Genomic DNA, 18,693 nt, shown 5'->3' with positions numbered 1-18,693 from the left:
GGTAGCGATGATGATATTCCAATCGCCGTTTGTTCATAATGGTTTCTGCTTTACGCTGACGCTTGAACGATGTTTAGCAGTGGGGAGAGTTCGAGTGGTTTTGCAAACTTATGCTGCTGATGTGGAATACGCTCACCACACTAGAACAGCAGTGTAGATAAAAGCGTGTGATGTGCTTTCCTATTTAAAGATGGAAGTTTGTTACAGCAGGACAGTTTGGTTGACGCTGTTAAAGCAACGTATATCAACATCACGTTAACTTTTGTAAACTTGCGAATATTTAAAGTGTATTACCAGTATAATGTACAATCAAGACGAGCTTGAGGCTCGGGTTGGTTTGAACGACGAGTTCTTCCGTGATGTGATGCGCGAATCACATAACGATCCAACGATCGAGTTAATAAAGTCATGTGTTTTACGTCCGGGCACCAATAAAGGGACATTACGCTAGTGTCATGTTTCGCACGACCGTCACCTATCGATCCCAGCGTTCAAATGAAGAGATGTCGGTCAACATCATCATGAAAACGAAGCCAGAAGCTGACGGATTGAAGAAAGAGCTTTTGGATGACGATGGATTGTTTGCGATTGAAATGAAATGTACAGCAAGGTTCTTCCGGAGATGACAAGAATGTTAAAAGAGATAGGAGAAGAGTACAAATATCCTCGGTATGTGTTAAAGTTTGTTAAGAGTGTAGTGAACATATGACATAAGCATATAATATTAATTATAGATACATTTACGGTGCGTTGAAGCCCCGCACACGATCCTGATTTTGGAAGATATTAGTGACCAGGGATGGGTGATGGGCGATTTCATCAGCACGTTGGGACGATATGAAGCCAATAGTAAAGGATATTGCTATGTTTCACGCTGCGTCCGTGATGTTGGAAAGCGCTGTAAGTAGCAATATTGTTTAGTGTGCTGATCATTATTTATCTATCCTCTCATCACATGTAGGACTCAACATTTGCTGAAAGACACACTTATTCAATGGGGGACAAGTTTATAGGGTTTGAAGGTATGATCACCAAGGGCTTTGGGGATCTGATGCACCTCACAAAGAGGTATCCGGAGTTTGCACACTTTGCAAAGCCATTGCAAAAGTTTCCAGGATAATATACGTGATCTTTACGTATCATTTACAACCATTCGAAGACGTATCAAAACGTGTTGATACATGGAGATTTTCATAGTAAAAATATGCTGCACAAAATCGATGCTGAAGGACGACACACCGATACGATACTGCTTGATTATCAGATCTGTTGCTGGACACCACCGGCGGTTGATTTGTACTATCTACTGGATATGATACCGACTCAAGAGGTGAAGGACAAACATCGGTCTGAGTTGATATATATGTATTATCAACAGTACAGTGATTTACTGAAGCGGCTAGGATATCTTGGGAAAATACCGTCCTTGCTGGATTTGCAGATAGAGCTTCTACGGTATGCTTCGCTAGGTAAGTTACCGTACCATTTTAATTAAGATGAGGGTGTTTCTACTTGTTTGACACAGTTCACAGGATAGTAAAACATTGTCATTAATTTCAGAGCTAATCCACTACGCAATCTTTAGTTCGTTCCGCTACATGGATCAAACAGCGATCGATATTGAGGCTTTGCTTAAGGGAGAGCTAGATAATCCCGTCCTCAACAATCCAGAGTTCAAGAAGCTAATGCATACCGAGCTAACGCGCTTCCTACATCAAGGCACACTATCAAGCGTTTAGTATTTCTGTGTGCGAATGGACTGTATCTTTTACGTCAGACCATGTGATTAAAATCGTTTGATAAAGCAGTTGCTAGCAGAGCAAGAATCGACTGTGCAAGTAATCGTTCGAAGCGTGCCAGAACAACCCACGATATCAGCCAGCATAGATTCGCAAAGTCATTTGTACGCGACTGTCGTGCGGTGCTGGTACAGAACGCGTGGCAGTTTTGGCTGAGATAGTGTATGGTGGCAAAGATGATAATGGGTATCTGCAATAAAATGATTGATAAGAGAGAAGTACATTTTGGGTCGTCATTTCAAGATCAATAAAAAAAAATGTTTATTTCTTTTGGCTTCAAACGAAATTTTTAACCATTATGTTAGAATTACTTGTCGATCAGCTTTGCCATAGATTGCTAATAAAATTAAAGACGGAGCTTCTCTGACTTGCCGATATTACAAATGGACGATCTAACAATAGCAGTGAAAGATCAATTGATCTACGTAACCTTTGAATGTCGTGATCTTGTGGGATAGCTAAATAGTTAAAGAGGTAGAAACATTAGACAAAACATGGTAGCACAACAGCTAAATTCTACACTAAAAATATATATAATCATTGATGGAGCTGGATATGATTGTCCATTCATATAGTGATGAGTTATAGCATTGTTTTGCAGCTGCCTGTAAACCGAAATCAACCCCTGCAGGAAAAAATCCCCTTAATACGCCTGCATAACATACTTCCATTGATTTACGTGTATGTGTCACGACATGCCCTTCGTGACACAGTGTAGGGTGTATTCTATTCGATACCAAACAGTTGATACCGTTTGGCCAGCGCATCAAACTGAACAAAGCGTTGCTGCACAACATATGATTCAATGTCGAGGTTCGACACAACCTTTTATCTCACCCCCTTTGGACCGATGGTCGCTGGTGTAAGTGCGCTCGTACGTACGACATGGGTGTATGTGTGAGGAGCAGCAGCCGACACGCCGGGCTTAGATTGGATGCGTTTATTTTGCGGGACCAGTTGTAAAGCAACATCGCGATTGATTGTGTGGGCCAGTCACAATTTCGGGCCGTTCGACCGGTTATCGCGTTGCCGCACCTGTACGAGTGAGATTATCGCCGGAGGGTTTACCGCAATCATGACGGATCCGGCGCCGGGACTGGAATGGATTGATCGGGAATATTTTACGCGCGTACTGGAAACATACCTTCATGCAGACGTTACGGTGCAGCGGTACGAACTGGCTGCCGGATGCCCGGACGGGCAGAATTTCATGAGTGCCATTGTGCGTGCTACCGTAGACTACACGCTAGCAAGTGCGGAACCGCAGGGCCGCACGGAGAAGGTGTCGTTAATTGTGAAAACGAAGTTAGCAAACCCGGAGCTTGCTGAAGGCGCGGATCAGCTCAACGTGTTCGGTATAGAGAAAACCGTATACGGACCGGTGCTGAAAGCGGTACGCGAGCTCCTGACCAGCTACGGTGATTGTACACAGTTTGCTCCGCGCTTTATCTACGAAGATGAGCACGCACTAGTTCTGGAGGATTTGGCTGTCAAGGGCTACCGGCAACCGGACCGACGGGCACGGCTAGATGAGCCCCACCTGCGGCTGGCGGTGAAGAAGTTGGCCAAATTTCACGCAGCTACAGCTGTGCTTTGGCGCAAGGTAGCGTAACAGGTTATGCGATCACCCGTCAAGTCTACGCGATCCTATGGTGGGAAAGCAACAGATGTTAATTGATCATAGTACCTAATTACAGAATCGTGACCTATTCAGCGTGCTTGCTAGTAGCAGCTTCGCCAGCGAGGGTAATCCCGTCCATCTGTTCTACGCCAACGCGATTCAGCATTGCATCGATCAGACGGAGAAGGTGCCCGAGCTGCGACGGTACACTGATGACCTTCGTTCATTTCTGGAGCACGCCATTGAAAGGGAGGCGAAAAGCTACGAACGCGACGAAACGTGCTTCACCGTGCTGAACCATGGCGATATGTGGTTGAACAATCTGCTATGGAAGTACGACACGGAAGGGACGGTTAGCGATGTGATCATGGTACACTAGCGGCATGCACTGATTCAGTTAATCTAGATGTGCAAATTCAAAAACTGCTTTTGCCTTACACTCTGCTCTAGGTGGATTACCAGGAGAGCTTCGCCGGCTCGCCCGCATTCGATCTAAACCACCTGCTGTACTCATCCGCCAATAGTGAGATCCAGCGGGCCGGGTTTGAGGAGCTGGTGCAGCTGTACACCGACGAGCTGCGAGATGCACTGCACCAATTTAAATACGACGGTCCGCTGCCGGATCTGGCACGCGTCCAGTCGGAAATGGCAACCAAACGCGACCATGGTAAGCAGTTGATTTGCATACAAAATGCGGCGCACAACAAAGCTAATCTCGGGCTCGGTTTAATTTTCTAGCGCTGATCGTAACGACGTGCATTGTGCCACCACTGATACTGGAAAACAGCGAGCTGGCCACGCCGGAGAACATGCTCGGCGATCACGAGGAGGCGATTCGCGCCCGGGAAGAGATATTCAGCAACCCAAAGTTTATTGAAATTCTTTCCATTCTGCTACCGCGTCTCATGGCGACCGGGCCCAATAAGGGTTGACACGGTTCTGTCTATGATTAAACACCCACAAGATGTGTTCCACTTGGAATCCAAGGGTATTGGCCAGTATTTCTAGACGTAGACGTTTCTTTGTGTTTAGACCATTGATTTCCGGCTGATGCATCGTGCCGTAATACACAATAAAATAAATTATGTCACGTATTTGGTTTGCATAGAGCTGCAGGCTTGGACGAAACATTGGACAGTTTGACAAACCGTTGGAAGCAGTGTGCGTTATCAGCTTGGTGTTGTTATTATCAGTAATTCCTTCTTTCCCTTTTGCATCAGTGTATTTTAATGTGTGTTGGAGTTATGCTTTGTCATGCATGTCGTCTTCCAGTTTAAGCCGGATCAAATACTAAACCACTGTTACAGGCCCAGCGTTTGAAAGGCTTCAGACCTTACTGGATTTTGTTTATTGATAATAAAGATAGGTAGAAAAATATTTGAGACTTTCCAAATGGAGCCTAGTCCAATTTGTCCAAAAGACCCTTGCGATCGAACTGTGGCAGCAAACCGCGCAGGATAGTTTGGTATTTCTCGTTCGCCACAACCATGCGCTTAAAGTTCCGTGCCCGCTCGTCGTTGCACATCAATGCTTCGAAATCGGCATCAGCCGTATTGTCATTCATCTGTACCGGTAATGCAATGAAGGTGGAGTACACAGCTATAGTGAGGGGAAAAATGAAGAAAATCATTATAAAATGATTTTAAGTATTTCTCTACTGGTCATACCGTAGAACATTTTCCGTTGTGTTTGCTGCAGAAACTGATAGAGTGTTGGCAACCGCGCCCGATAGTGCAACCGTCGTGCGTAGTCCACCAGCTGATAGTAGTAGTACTGGAGCAGCTCATCGAAACAGTTCTGCCTGATGTCATCCCTAGCCGAGGTGTAGTAAAGGTAGCAGAAATCGATCATCGGTGTGCCGTACGTGCAGTACTGAAAATCCAGCAGAACCGCATCGATCGGATTGCCCTGTCCATCATACTTGTACAGGAAATTGTTCACCCACATGTCACCCTGCACAAACACGCACAAATCATCGCTGGCCGGATCGTTGTCAACCACGCGCTGTGAGTACTCGACAAAGTTCGGTGCCAGCTGCTGCAGCTTCTCATGATAGTACTTCCATTCCGATCCCCATTTGCCAACCTCATCCGTCAGTGCGTTAAAGATGTGCACAAACATCGGATAGAAAGCGTCTGTTTCGCGCGTCACGATGCACGTGTTGTACGGCACAAATATGTTGGGCTGCTGCTCGCGCATCTTCAGCGAGCTGGCATGCATTTTGGCCATCAGCTTGATAGCCATTTTCATGTGCACTATGTCCATGCCCTGCGTCCGGTCCACCATCCGGTAGCCTTCCGGGGTCAGATCCTTAAACACGATCACCTCACGCTTGCGATCCACTATCAGCGCGGTAGGATAAAGCTCGCCCGGCTCGCCGATCGATTTCATCAGGAGCTTCAGCTCGGGAATCACAAATTGGTACACGTCCATCTCCTTACGCTGCACGTCGTACTGGCGCAGTTTCTCGCCCGCAATTCCCTCCGTAATCATACCTTTGACAATGAAGGTGCGTGCTATTTCGTACTGTGAAGGAAATAATGTGCAAAAAATCGAAAAGTGAAGAAGGCAAAATATTGCGCCACGTCTGTTATCAGCCGGCGAGATCTTTACCTGTAGCTGGGAGTGGTACGTAACACCGATGCGAAATATGATGCTAGCATAGTTGTTCCCTTTCGGCACGGCATAGTATACATCCAGCTTGCGCACTTTGATTGATGCGTCCTTAAACGCGCAGCGCAGCATTTGCTCCACGTAAACTTCGTTTAGCCAGTCCGGTGCATCGGCGGATGCGTTCAGGCAAGCTGGTAAGGTATTTTCTGGCATTATTATTTACTTCCGACTGTTTGTCACTGGTGCTGTTAGTCACAAGAAACGGTGGCTATGTGAGTGAGCACCTGCCGCTCGGTTAGTCTTTATACCAAACGGCCACTACCATTGGAAGTGACGTCAACGTAGATCTAGTTCTGGTGTCATAAATTGTTGGTGCTGTATTTGATACATCCAGAAAGACATCATCTGCGAGGTGTGCTTCTTAGATTGGTTGAGCAATTGAAACCTGTGTGTATCGCTACTAGTGGCCAAGATGCACTGCTAGCTGAATCAATCTGAAGTACAATTTGCATCCCGAGCTGGGATTGGTTGATGCAATTACCGGCCCAGTACTCGTACTACATAATCGCTCTAGTGACGAAAGCTCTAGTGACGTAGTGCGCTATAAATACGAGTTTATTCTCTGTATGAGTTTAAAGAGCTATCGTTGATAAAGAATGAACAAAGCAGTTAATGCTATCCATAAATCATAGGGCATTTGCACCAAGTCGTCCGAAGTTTATTTCTAAATATTTAATATCTTGCTTAACATGAAAGCTTAAAACTATCGCCGAGTGAGGCCTCATACCTGACCAGTTTGTTTGATTTTGTTTGACGTTACGGCTAGACGTTATGCATAGACATTACGAAATGTTACGATTAATCTAAGTAACCGGCTAGATCAAACTCCTGCAACAGGGCTGGCAAAATGCTGACGTATCGTGGATTGTCAAACAGCTCTCGACGGCATGTTTCGCTTCGTTCGCCCTCTCCCAAGATCAAATCCATGTCCGCATCTTCCGAACGTTCCATCATGGCAACGGGCATCTGCTGAAAGACGGCGTTGACACCTGTCGTGGACGAAGGCAGTAAAATTGTGTCATAAACTTTCTTATCTTACCCTCTAAAGTGGGAAGGTTAATGTCATGCAGTTTGTATGAGCTTACGGTGGAATCCCTTGCGAATGATTTCCACGTGGATGTCTGGCAGGCTGGGTATGGTTCCTCCGTAGTGCAGTTGCTCCAACGTTCCACGGAGCGTAGTGTGATAGAGCTAAAAGTGGTTTGAATTATTCTGAATTTCATTTTGGTTCCATCAAACCTTACCTGTACTAACTCCATGAGATGTAATTTGCGAATTTCCGGTTGCAGTGAACCGTACAGCAAGAAATTAAGATCTATCCCTGGGGAACCGTAAAAGGATAGTTGGTAATCCAGCAGCAGAACATCTTTCACTCCTGTTCCCTGCTCGAATTGAAACATCATATTGTTAACCCAGATGTCGTTATGATTAAGTACGTTAAAGCAATCGTCCCGTCGGTGGTAAACATCACATCCGTAGGGAATAATTTTGTCCCGAAGCTTGTCCAGTTTTCCCAGAATCGAGTTCCATCTTCCATCCTTGTTCCATTGCTGTACTAAACGCATCACCTGACCAACGCACCGTCGATAGTAGGGTAAGAACGTTTGCTTCTTGGGATCCTCCGAAATGCATCCTTGCATCATGAGGTCAAACAGAGTCGGTTCAGCTTCGTACACAATCCGCGAGCAGGCGTGCAGTTTGGCAAGCTTTACAATCACTAAGCGAGCATGGTCTAAATCTAATCCAAGGCGACGATCAACCATCTTAAAGCTCTGTTCGCTAACATCTTCAAACACAAGCATCTGCTTGGGTATGTTGGCGGTGGCCAAACAGAGCGGCGAAATGATCGAAACATCACCAATCGACCTTAAGAGCTTGTATATCCTGGGCATTATTTGACTGTAAATTTCTATCTCCCTAGAGTAGATACTGTTCTCCTCCATGACTTTTTGCTGTAGTTCTCCCGATGGCATCACCTGCAGGGCATGTAAAAAAAGTTTTTTTTTATTGTTCTTTATTTCGATGGTTTACAAATCACCTTAAGAATTATCCTTTTCTTCACTATGTTCCCGATGTCGTACTGTACCGACACACGATACATTTCACTCGCATAATTATCTCCCTTTTTGGTGGCAAAGCTAACATCGTAGGCAATCAGCCGCTTGAAACTGGTTCCATGCTGCTCAGACAGTAGCCCGTCAGCAGGTCGTTATTCATCCACTTGAAGTAGGCCATTTCAAGAGCACTGCAAAGTCCTGATGAGCGCAGAAAAATTCTTATACACAGCAAAACACTTCCGGCGCGATTCAGTTCCGCAGCACTTTGCCGTCCAATGACCGACTCCGTACCAACACAGTACGACTCAGATGTACTGGTGTTATCAATTATTGTTTTATTTTTTACATACTGATAGCACATTATGACTATGTATTGCAGTAATGTGTGAGGTAGGTTCGTTGATAAAAGCTTCATTCCTAAATTTTGCTAACCGATAAGCACAGCTGAGGCATTACCTAAGTGTCTAGAATCTGGCAGCGCCTTTCTGTGCCTGGGTTGATACTATTTTATTTTATTTTAAAGATGATCATCATGTATGCTAATGATAATTACAAAAAAACTAGGACAGGGCAAATGATACGATAAAAAAATTAAAACTGTTTTCAAAATATCCATGTAAAAAGCCCGTTGTTCAAAGTAAAATACGAAACTACACGCTCTAAAAGACAAAACCTATAAAAATACTTTATTTAGTACACACAAATTTTGTATAATGTTATCATTTTACGTGACGTTAGGTTAAAAAGAAAAAGAAAGGGAAATTACACCTACTAGTTCCGATTAGTGTAGAACAATGCTCGATTGTATTCGTCAAGGTTGCATTATATTATGTAATGCATTATCTCTCACTATAACATGCACGCCCGGTCCAGTATCAGCAACAACGCGAACACTCTGCTCAGTATTAATTTTAATTTCTGACGGAAAGAGCAACGCCGTGTGCAATGAGTGAAGCAAGTTGGAAAACTGCCGAATTCTTTAAGGACGTAATAGCACGCGATCTTTCCCTGGAGTGTACTGATTCGTTTACAATCACATCATTTGAAGTTGGTAAGGCGAATGAAAAAACGGCAGGATATATGTCCAATATCTACCGGGTGTTGATCGAGCTAAATTTTGACAAAGGAACTGCGAAGCCGACATCACTGTCATATATTGTGAAGGAAAAAACAGACACAGCATTCGGAAGTGGTCTGGTCGAATTGCTGTCCGTTTTTCCCAAAGAGAGTGAAGTGTACGAGAAGCTATTGCCCGCCTTTGAGCATCTCGTGCAGAACGAAGAAGAAACGGTACGATTTGGACCAAAAGTATTCAAAACAACTACCAACCCTGACACGGTAATTGTGCTGGAGGATCTTTCGCGCAGTCAGTTTCGGATGCGGGAGAAAAGTTTCGGTCTTTCTGTAACAGATGTTAAAAGGATACTTGAGAAATTGGCCAAATTTCATGCCGCATCAGTGCTTTATGTGGAGAAAAATGGAGCGTTTTCGGATGTCTTTGCTGAGGGTGTAATTTCGGAACGCACAATTGACGCACTGCGGGGACACTACGAGTCGTTATATAGTGCATTTGTACAAAGTTTGCGTGATCGTAACATCGCTGCCAAATACTTGCAGCCACTGGTAAATGCAGATCGGTTACACGCTCCTTGAGCAATGCTTATAACGTTTTTATTTATTATTTCATACAGATCAAATTTGATGGACAATTGCTGCGTGAATGCTGTAAGGCACAGCAGGTGCATCATTCTGAGCTGAAAGTCTTAAACCATGGCGATCTGTGGCCCAACAATGTTATGTTCGGGACGGATGATCTACGGTTTGTAAGTATAATAGTAGCCACATCGAACGAGTAAGAGGTAGTCTTTATTTGTGTATTTCTACTCCTCAGCTGGATTTTCAAACTGCATCGTATGGGTCGCCTGCAGCAGATTTGCTGTACTTCTTTGCCACATCCGCTACGGAACTGATGTGTGATTCGTTGGAGGAGCTGTTGCAATACTACCATGAACATTTGGTAAAAACATTACAACAGCTGCAGTACTGTAAATCGATTCCAACGTACACGGAGTTGCTTGATCAGATGAGGCGTCGCAGTGTACTGTTGCTGCCGCCTCTATCGGAAGCATTAGCAATTACGATGACTGGTTTGACGGAGCCATCGGATATGGAAATGATAACATCCGAGCAACCGGAAGGCGTTGCGCTACGGAAACTTGTGTACAACAATCCGGCATACGTCGCACTGATTGATCGGCTGCTTCCCAAGCTTTATGAATTACGGTTGTTGAAATGAGCTACAATTTTTTTTTAAACTTAATGGAAGTGAAATAAACTTGTGTCAAACTCGCAATATTTAAATATTATAGAACTGCATTTGTTTTTATCTTAAAGAATTTCAATGGTTTTATAAATGTATACTAAAAATTTGTAAAGTACTTGCAATAAAAATTCGGAAAAGGTTGAAGTTGCACAAGGTGCCTGAAATTCAAGAAATATGTTTATTGGAATTTGAATACTTTTCAAATTTCAATTTAAAATGGGGTTTTGCATTTATCTCTCTGGTTTATTTTTTTCTCTTAGCCTTGTCAAAAAAAATATACTTGATAAAGGCTTTGATGTATTAAAAAACATATTCCATAAATTCATTTTAAATGTTTCTAACTTGTTTGTAGCTCAGCTTTTATGTCCATAGTTCTACAGCTTGTTTTCCATTACCCAGTTTGTTTTACATTACAGGGTTTCCCACGATTTATTCACCATATGTCATAGATTTATGGATCGTTGTAACAATTTATTTATTATTAATTTTATATTGGAATCGACCTGCAATACAAATTATTTAAAAAAAAATCTGGGTAAAACCCAATGTATCGTTGCAACAAACCAAAAAAATGGAATCATCTAAAAAAATCGAAAACCAACCCTGTATCACCCATAGGCTGCGATAGGTATATATTGTATAGCAATACTCAAATAACTTAATCCAATATCTTCGGGGAGCTTAATAGTAAAATTCTATACATTTTCGATCGATATCGATTTTGTTCCAAGACATCACCCTGCAATAACCCAGGGTGATCCAGGGTCCATTTTATATCTTTCTTGCGAGGAAATGTTTCTTCTTGTGAGAAAATCTGTGCAACTGAATGGTATTTTACATATTATTCTTATGAAATCGGATTTTTTTAATTCAGGAGGAAGAAAACAGGAATATATAAAACTGAAATTATCTTTTTGTTTCATGGAAATAGTAGAGCGAATTATCGTAGCGAATTATGTTGGTTCCGGACCTTCTGGAGTTCTCTATGTATCTTTTTTTACAAATTAATTCCATTAGTGTTCATTTGAATCGTTTAATCATTGATCTCGCTTGCTATTAGCGGCAAGTGGTGTCAGCAAACCTCGCGATCGGAAATATGGCAAAAGATCCTTCAGCTGCTCCTTGTAGCGCTCATTATTGAAAAGAAGCTTCTGAAACCTTTGTCCCACTTCCGTCTGTACGATGGCCGCTTCCTGCGATGCATCGTCTGTGTCGTCTACCAGCACGTACGGTAAATCGATCACGACAGTCTTGATGGCAAAAGTCAAACGATCATTAAAATCAAGGTGAAGCTGCCGAAGCGTCGGCAGTGGTTTCCCGTACCCGAGCAGCACCAGGTTGTGCACCAAGCGTTCCTGATAGTAGCGTAAAAAGTAAGCTTGCTTGGAGAGCTTCAAATCAGCCCGTGCGGAGGAAACAGGAAGTGAATCAGATCGAACACGGGCGAGCCCCAGGACGGAAATTGAAAGTCGATCAGTGCCATACGATCGACGGACCCATCGTAGTCGTTGTATGCGAACAGCATATTGTTAAGCCAGGCGTCGCCATGATTGAGTACATTGAAACCATCCGGATTGAGGGTCCACGTGTCCACAAGCAGCTGGTAGATCTGTTTTGCAACGGTTTCCAAATCGTCTACAAATTCGCCCGCAAAATCCCACTCTCTCATATATCCAAACAAACTGTCCAGCGAAGGGGCAAACATGTGATCGGTTTTTGCTGCCATCTGCCGGTCGGCGGACGATGCGGTGAGTATCGCGGGTAGCGTTTTGCCCGATTCGCTATAGACCGCTGAAGCAGCGTGGAACTGGGCCAGATGATTAAGTGCAACCTCCAAGTGAGCCTGGTCTAAGCAATCCTGTCTGATAGCCATACGGTATCCGGAGATTGTTAAATCTTCCAGCACGATCACCTCCACCGGTAAACCGACGCGTGGTTTGTAGTACCGTGGTCCTAGCTTCACCGATACTCCCTTGCTACGGTAAAGTGCTTCAAAGGCGGGAATTAGGTGCTCGTACAGGTAAAGCTCTCGCACGTACACCTCCTTATCTAGGGAGTAGGATGCGGCAATTCCCTTTGGTGGCGCTTTGACGATAAGCGAGAGTGTTTCCTCCACGCCAGCATCCTTCCATAGCAGCTCCACCTTGACCGAGTATAGGGCTGCAGCGTAACTGTCACCCTTCTTCGCTGCGTTCTTCGTGTATACGCTGCGGACAGTTCGCTTATCACCAGGTGCAGTGCCAAACTTAGCGTCAACAATGTGTTCTACGAACTCGCGATCCAACCAGAGGGGCAACTCTAGCGAAGGATCACAGTCGATACGTGCTGGGCGCTGTGTTCCGATTTGCAGCAAATCGTGCACACCCATGTCGAAGAAATACTCCATCAGTTGCTCCATCTGCCGCACATACACCGGATTGGTGTACATTTTCAGCTTGAAGGATTCGCCCGCCGCGCCCTGATCCAGCATCAAATCCATCGAGGCGTCGTCCGTTTTCTCCATCAAGCAGATGGGTAGTATGGAAAAGCAAATCATGTATCCGAACAGATGGTGTGAGATGATGTCCGAGTGGAGCTCCTTCAGCAGCGGCACGGTACCAGTGTACCCGAGAAACTTCAGACTGTCGACGAGATGCTCGTGGTAGTACTGCACCATGTAGTTCAGCTGCGACAGCTTGAAATCTCCATTGACCGAGGTGAACATGAAATAGATCAGATCGATTGCAGGGGAAGCCCAGAAGCAAAGCTGATAGTCGATCTGGAATATGACAAGCAAACAATAAGTCAACGCCTTGCTCTTCTTCCAAGCGTTTTTTTTTTGCAAGAGCATCGCAATCTTACCAACAAGATATCGTTCACCGTGCTGTCCTCATTGTATTGGAACAGAATGTTATTGCACCACATATCGCCATGATTCAGCACGTTGAATCCCTTCCGATTGGCGCGGGTTACGCGAATCAGCGAGTCAAACAAATCCATGCCCCAATGTTGCTGTAAAGGAGGGAAGCACACGTCACCAAGCTGCGCAAACAGTAGTAAAACAAACCAATCTTCGCCAAACTAATACGCACCATCACGCTGGCGCAATGTTGCGCCTTTTCCGACCAGCAGCGCATAATTTTCTGGAAGAAATCGGCCTGTCCCTTCTGAAACTGCTCGCTCATCGCGCGCCCCTTCTCGGTGAACATGCCCTCCCGGAACAGCTCCCCGTACGGGCCGCGATGATCCTCCAGCACGACCGACGCGGCATGAAACTGCGCCATTCGGCGCAGTACCAGGCGCGTATGCTCCATGTCCAGTCCCTGCCGCCGGTTGGCCATCGTAAACTGGCGTTCGCGCAAATCTTCCAGCACTATCACATCGGTCGGTTCGGTGCTGTGCTTGAGACAGCGCGGACCAAAGTGCACGCTGGTTCGGCCCGCCTCATGGTACAGCTGCTCCAGGCGGGGCAGCACGTTCGTGTACATGGCGATCTCTTTCGGGAACAGGTTCATCAGCTTCACCATTTCATCTGTCAGCGAAAGCTTTGGCAGTGCCTTCACAATCAGCGAAATGTCCATCGGCGCGCCGTCGGTATTGTGCAGACGGACCGAAACGCGCACGCGGTACAGAATGGAGGCATAATTATCACCCGCCTCCGTTGCGCGCCGAACGTCCAGGTCGGTGATCGTAAAATCAGTGGCCGGTTTGCCCAGCTTCACCACTATCGCATCGACAAAGTACTCTTTTGTCATCCATTCCGGAACACTCACCGCAGCACTGGCAGATGATGTCATTGTACACTGACAGCTTATATTTGTATAGTTTTTAATACCTGCAGTTGTACACTACACAACCGACTGGGAAAGGTTTGGTCCGTTTGCTTTGAGAGACCATTAAATACTGACTCACGATCAAAGCCCGGTGGCGCGAGACTTGAAAATGGTACCGTGTGAAAGTGTGCGTAAAAGTTATCTTTTCTAAACCCGCCCAGATAGTCTAATGAGTGGACCGAACCGACCGACGACCATCGTACAGGATGGCGGTTTCGTTCGAGCCTACCACGATAAAGGGTTTCTGCACGATATGGGGATACCCCTTTGGTGGTAATCTTTACCCCACCCTCAAGTACACCGACTCTGCGTGGAACATTTGAACGAACGCTCGCCCCAATACGAGAGCAGCAGGTCGGTTTTTTGAGGGTCTCGCGCATGACGGAAACGCAGCCAGTGTCGTGTGGCATCGATTTCATCAAACTTTGTTATTATTGCTCGTAAACATATACATTGCGACCCCATCCGAGATCGAAGGGAGGATAGGGGGGGGGGGGGGGTTTAGAGCAACAGCACAGACACACACACACGCCCACCCGGCCGCCATGCGTACGGATTTCTCACGCAATCTTTACCGTTTGTTTTGTGAGGTCTTCTGTTTAGACGGTTGCTGGCGCGAATTCCGTTCCAATCACAATTGTGGCCTTTTTTGGAGGTGGACAAATGATAAGAATTTTGCGAGCACAAATGCCTTTTAGGGGAACGTTTGATAAGCACAAGGTTGCACATTTACGATGCGGGGGGCGCGCGCGCATTGTCTGCAATGGCGCGCGACTATGATAGAGGCGCGTTGCCAATAGGTACAGGCGGAAGATATAATGTGTAGCCTAATTACGTCATTTGTATAGGAAATCAACGGAGATGATTGGGATGAATGGGGTGAAGCACGGTTGAAATTGAAAGTCATGCTGATGACGGTGTTTGCACGCATCGGTTGTGTTAAAAAACGGTTGCGTATGTCCGCTACATTGCGGTTTGACCATTAGTTATTTAAAACGCATAAACCAAAAACCAAAAACAGTCACGCTAACAAAAAGACATACTTTTTTATATAAACTACTATGCAATAGACATTGGTTTATTTACTCCTTGTGTTTACATTGCTTCCTCTACTCTCTACAGATTTCTAATTTACAAACTGCCTTTACGTGGCACTCCCCGGTTGCGGAAGTAAGGCAGCAAGACCTTCAGTTGCGTTTTCAGCTCCTCATTGTCAAACATCTGCTTCTGGAAGCGTTGTCCAGCCTCGGTCGAGCCTTCAACAACAGCGTCCAGCGAAGCATCTTCCACGTTCGGAACGAGCGCGAACGGCAGTGCCAACAGGGCGCTCACCAAACCACACATTAGCAGATCGTTAAAGTCGACCAGCAGCTGCTGCAGCGTTGGGATGCGCTTCCGGTACCCGAGCAGCACCAGACTGTCCGCCAACTTTTCCTGATAGTAGCGCAGGAAGTAGTTCAGATGGGTAAGCTTCAGGTCCGCCCGAACGGAGGAGAACAGGAAGCTGTGCAAATCGACCATCGGCGAGGCCCAGCAGCACATTTGAAAGTCGAGCAGCGTAACGCCGGTGGCCGTCGGTGCGTCTGTGGCACCGGATGCGTAGCTAAACATCACATTGTTCACCCACAGATCGCCGTGATTTAGCACATTGAAACGATCCTCCCGTGGGGTGATAATGGTGGCCAGCTGATCGAACGCGTCCTTTGCCGCTGCCTTCAGATCGGTGTAGTGGTCGGGCGTCAAAAAGTCCCAGTCCGCCATAAACTCGACCAAACTGTCCAGCATGGGTTGGAACAGTTCCTTGCCCATCGTTTTGAGACTTTCAATCACCTTCGGCCCGCTGAAGTCGCCCGAAAGGGTGTTACCTTGCTCGACAAACACCGCCGAGCTGGCGTGCAGTTTGGCCAGCTGTTCTAGCACCAGCTCGGTATGGTGCTGATCCAACCCCGCACGACGGTCCGCCATGCGGTAGTTGCCGTTGTGTGCCAGATCCTCTAGCACCATCACGTCCGCCGGAATGGCTTCGCACACCTTCAAGCAACGTGGGCTGAAGCGTACGGTCTCGCCCTTATCGTGGTACAGTCGCTCGAACGCAGGCAACAACTCCCGGTACATCTGTATCTCGCGAGTCGAGAAGGCTAGGTACGCCGTATGTTCCGCCAGCACACCCTTCGGCGGTGCTTTTACAATCGTCGAGAAGCTCTCCACCACCCCAGTGCCTTGGGTAAGTACGTCGACCTTGGCGCGGTACAGCATCGATGCGTAGTTATCGCCCTTGCTGGTCGCAAGTGCCACGCGTACGTTACGGATGTGTCGTCGCTCGCCGGCCGGGCACGGTCCAAGCTTAGCCGCTACTACGTCGTCGAAAAATCGTCGATCCAGCCACAGCGGCAGGTGGAGTGCGTGATCGCACTCGATCTCGGCCGGACGCTGGCTGCCCAGCTGGTTGATGTCGAATGCGCCGGAGTTGTAGAAGTACTCCAGGATCGGAGCCATCTGCTCGACGTACGCCGGTCCGTTGTACATCTTCTGCTTGAACGCGGTTCCGGCGTCGCCCTGGTCGAGCATCAGATCGATCGAGGCATTCTCCGTCTTCTCCATCACGCAGATGGGAAACACGGAAAAGGCCGTACTGAGTCCGTACAGCTGCCGCTCGGTGAAATCCGAGTGTAGGTCTTGGAGTGAGGGACGCGCACCGCCGTACTGGAGCAGGGTCAAGTTCTCGGTTAACTGCTCGTAATAGTAACAGATCAAGTGGTCTAGCTCGCGCAGTTTCAGGTTGGCGCGCACCGAGGAAAAGATGAAATAGTGAAGGTCAATTACCGGGGAGCCCCACATGCACATCTGGAAGTCAACCTGCAATCAAGGGTAGTGTGTGTGTGTGTGTGTGTGTGGGTATGGTTGCGGGATTAGATAAACCGTTCGGAATTGGCCAATGTCGGATCGTTCAAGTTCGTTAAGGGTTCCTCTTCCTACTTACGAGCGTTATTTCTTTGATCTTGCTGCTGTCGTCGTACTGGAACATCATGTTGTTACACCACATGTCACCGTGGTTTAGCACGTTAAACTTGGCCGGGTCAGGTTTCGTGATGCGTAACATCGCATCAAACATGTCCATGCCCCAACCTTTCTGAAAACACAGAGCGAGAGTGAGAGAGGGGAAAAGATAGAGAAAAGTACCACAAAATTAGTTCCACAAATTGCACACTGCATGATGGGATGCATTTAGAAAAAAAGTCCTTATGACATCAAATGATCGTACGATTTGTTATTGTTTGCACAGGGTTGTGAAGTCATTGCGTTGGTTGCCTTCTTCCTACTCACCATAAGCTCTGCGTATAGCTTCCCATTGTTTGGCCATTTGCACATCACGTCGTACATGAATCGGTCATGCTGTGCCTGGAATTGCTCGAACATGGCACGGTTCTTTTCCGCGTACATTCCCTCCTTAAACTTCGCATCGTACGGTCCATTCCGCTCGTAGTAAACGGCAGAGGCCGCATGGAACTGGGCCAACCGTCGCAGCAACGTGTGACAGTGCTCGAGATCGAGCCCCTTCTGGCGCTCGGCCATTTGAAAGTCGCGATCCTTCAAATCCTCCATTACGATAATGTCCGTCGGCTCGGTGCAGTGCTTTAGGCAGCGTGGACCAAAGGCAACGTTTACCCCTCGCTCACTGTACAGTGCCTCAAAGGCGGGCAATATTTCCGTGTACACGGCCATCTCCTTCGGGAAGACGTTCATCGACGTGATCATTTCCTCGGAGAGGCCCAACTGCGGCAGCGCCTTCACGATAAGTGAAACGATCTTCGGATCCTGCTCGGCGTTCAGCAGCACCGTCAGCTTCACGCGGTACATGATCGAGACAAAGTTGTCACCGGCTTCCGTAGCCGGTCGAACGTCCAAATGCTCGATGCTGAATTCACTTAGCGTAATGTTGAACGCTTTGGCGATCGCATCAATAAAAAAACTGCTCGTCATCCATTCCGGAATTGAGACGGGTTTCGATGACGCCATCCTTGAGCCGTGTACCGACAATATTAGATGCTGGGACAGAACGAAGGGTGGTTGCGTTCACAAACGGGAAATCTCTTCAAAACACCGAACCGTTCTAGTCGGATGCTCGCGCATTACTAATTTCAAGCGAGCTGTTTACGCGTGGCGTTGAGTCGCGCGCTCCCCCACCCTGCGAGATACGTTATCTATTTGGTGGAGTGGCGGCATTGAAATCGGGAGCTGATTTTTTTTTTCGTTTTCTTGTTAGAGGCTTGGTTTTACTTAGTTTTAAGTAATTAAGATATCTGTTGACAATATGTAACATGCATATAATAACGTTTATTATTTTTATTCAAGTATAGCTGCGGCGATTGAAAGGACGCTAGGGGGATTCGAAATTGCTATTTACAGC

The 18,693-nt window shown here is 46.5% G+C and overlaps 6 protein-coding genes across 7 annotated transcripts in view; 2 read left to right on the top strand and 4 right to left on the bottom strand.

The window, feature by feature from the left end:
- LOC121590793 overlaps positions 1–6,438 on the bottom strand; it is an 8,518-nt gene extending 2,080 nt beyond the window's left edge. Inside the window, exons 1-3 of the mRNA XM_041910789.1 lie at positions 6,034–6,438; positions 5,088–5,946; positions 4,822–5,019 (exon numbers count right to left, since the gene is read on the bottom strand). Coding sequence (XP_041766723.1) covers positions 4,822–5,019; positions 5,088–5,946; positions 6,034–6,246 — 1,270 coding nt within the window. The 5' untranslated portion in view covers positions 6,247–6,438. The remainder of the gene's footprint in view (positions 1–4,821; positions 5,020–5,087; positions 5,947–6,033) is intronic.
- Positions 2,736–4,555, top strand: LOC121603675. The gene is made up of 4 exons (XM_041932760.1): positions 2,736–3,402; positions 3,497–3,790; positions 3,871–4,087; positions 4,159–4,555. The coding sequence occupies exons 1-4, from the start codon at positions 2,875–2,877 to the stop codon at positions 4,350–4,352; spliced, it is 1,233 nt and encodes a 410-aa protein (XP_041788694.1). The 5' UTR covers positions 2,736–2,874; the 3' UTR covers positions 4,353–4,555.
- Positions 6,439–6,714: 276 nt separating the features above from the next.
- On the bottom strand, positions 6,715–8,284 carry LOC121603677. Its single transcript, XM_041932764.1, has 4 exons — positions 8,132–8,284; positions 7,338–8,069; positions 7,179–7,284; positions 6,715–7,082 (listed from the first exon to the last, which is right to left on the bottom strand). Exons 1-4 carry the CDS (start codon positions 8,192–8,194, stop codon positions 6,892–6,894), a joined length of 1,092 nt encoding a protein of 363 aa, XP_041788698.1. The 5' UTR covers positions 8,195–8,284; the 3' UTR covers positions 6,715–6,891.
- A 5-nt stretch (positions 8,285–8,289) lies between these two features.
- Positions 8,290–10,511, top strand: LOC121603676. 2 transcript variants are annotated; one of them, XM_041932763.1, is made up of 4 exons: positions 8,290–9,201; positions 9,277–9,773; positions 9,842–9,973; positions 10,042–10,511. In XM_041932763.1, the coding sequence occupies exons 1-4, from the start codon at positions 9,096–9,098 to the stop codon at positions 10,444–10,446; spliced, it is 1,140 nt and encodes a 379-aa protein (XP_041788697.1). In that variant the 5' UTR covers positions 8,290–9,095; the 3' UTR covers positions 10,447–10,511. The 2 variants fall into 2 exon arrangements, with proteins under 2 accessions (XP_041788697.1, XP_041788696.1); XM_041932762.1 differs by having other exon boundaries at positions 8,290–9,773.
- An 880-nt stretch (positions 10,512–11,391) lies between these two features.
- LOC121603673 lies at positions 11,392–14,480 on the bottom strand. The gene is given in 4 exon segments (XM_041932758.1): positions 11,392–11,899; positions 11,902–13,231; positions 13,315–13,464; positions 13,545–14,480. Coding segments are annotated over 4 exon segments (2,574 nt in total). The 5' UTR covers positions 14,250–14,480; the 3' UTR covers positions 11,392–11,510.
- An 858-nt stretch (positions 14,481–15,338) lies between these two features.
- On the bottom strand, positions 15,339–18,411 carry LOC121603674. The gene is made up of 3 exons (XM_041932759.1): positions 17,610–18,411; positions 17,266–17,415; positions 15,339–17,141 (listed from the first exon to the last, which is right to left on the bottom strand). Exons 1-3 carry the CDS (start codon positions 18,300–18,302, stop codon positions 15,417–15,419), a joined length of 2,568 nt encoding a protein of 855 aa, XP_041788693.1. The 5' UTR covers positions 18,303–18,411; the 3' UTR covers positions 15,339–15,416.
- Between the last annotated feature and the right edge of the window lie 282 nt (positions 18,412–18,693).

This window comes from Anopheles merus, chromosome 2R (genome assembly GCF_017562075.2).
Source record: "Anopheles merus strain MAF chromosome 2R, AmerM5.1, whole genome shotgun sequence".
NCBI lineage: Eukaryota > Metazoa > Arthropoda > Insecta > Diptera > Culicidae > Anopheles > Anopheles merus.
Note: the sequence above shows the minus strand (reverse complement) of the source record. Positions and strands in the feature narration are given on the sequence as shown.

What these genes read in the sequence shown, in the direction of transcription:
- LOC121603675 (XM_041932760.1), top strand. Translation starts at nt 2,875, where the DNA reads ATGACGGATCCGGCGCCGGGACTGGAATGGATTGATCGGGAATATTTT. An exon ending in CGGTTAGCGATGTGATCATG is followed by an intron (nt 3,791 to 3,870) that starts GTACACTAGCGG and finishes ACTCTGCTCTAG; the next exon opens with GTGGATTACCAGGAGAGCTT. An exon ending in GGCAACCAAACGCGACCATG is followed by an intron (nt 4,088 to 4,158) that starts GTAAGCAGTTGA and finishes TTAATTTTCTAG; the next exon opens with CGCTGATCGTAACGACGTGC.
- LOC121603677 (XM_041932764.1), bottom strand. Translation starts at nt 8,194, where the DNA reads ATGTATCGTGTGTCGGTACAGTACGACATCGGGAACATAGTGAAGAAA. An exon ending in AGAAAAGGATAATTCTTAAG is followed by an intron (nt 8,070 to 8,131) that starts GTGATTTGTAAA and finishes CATGCCCTGCAG; the next exon opens with GTGATGCCATCGGGAGAACT. An exon ending in ATCTCATGGAGTTAGTACAG is followed by an intron (nt 7,285 to 7,337) that starts GTAAGGTTTGAT and finishes AACCACTTTTAG; the next exon opens with CTCTATCACACTACGCTCCG.
- LOC121603676 (XM_041932762.1), top strand. Translation starts at nt 9,096, where the DNA reads ATGAGTGAAGCAAGTTGGAAAACTGCCGAATTCTTTAAGGACGTAATA. An exon ending in CCAAATACTTGCAGCCACTG is followed by an intron (nt 9,774 to 9,841) that starts GTAAATGCAGAT and finishes TATTTCATACAG; the next exon opens with ATCAAATTTGATGGACAATT. An exon ending in GGACGGATGATCTACGGTTT is followed by an intron (nt 9,974 to 10,041) that starts GTAAGTATAATA and finishes TCTACTCCTCAG; the next exon opens with CTGGATTTTCAAACTGCATC.
- LOC121603674 (XM_041932759.1), bottom strand. Translation starts at nt 18,302, where the DNA reads ATGGCGTCATCGAAACCCGTCTCAATTCCGGAATGGATGACGAGCAGT. An exon ending in AGCTATACGCAGAGCTTATG is followed by an intron (nt 17,416 to 17,609) that starts GTGAGTAGGAAG and finishes CTGTGTTTTCAG; the next exon opens with AAAGGTTGGGGCATGGACAT. An exon ending in AGATCAAAGAAATAACGCTC is followed by an intron (nt 17,142 to 17,265) that starts GTAAGTAGGAAG and finishes CCTTGATTGCAG; the next exon opens with GTTGACTTCCAGATGTGCAT.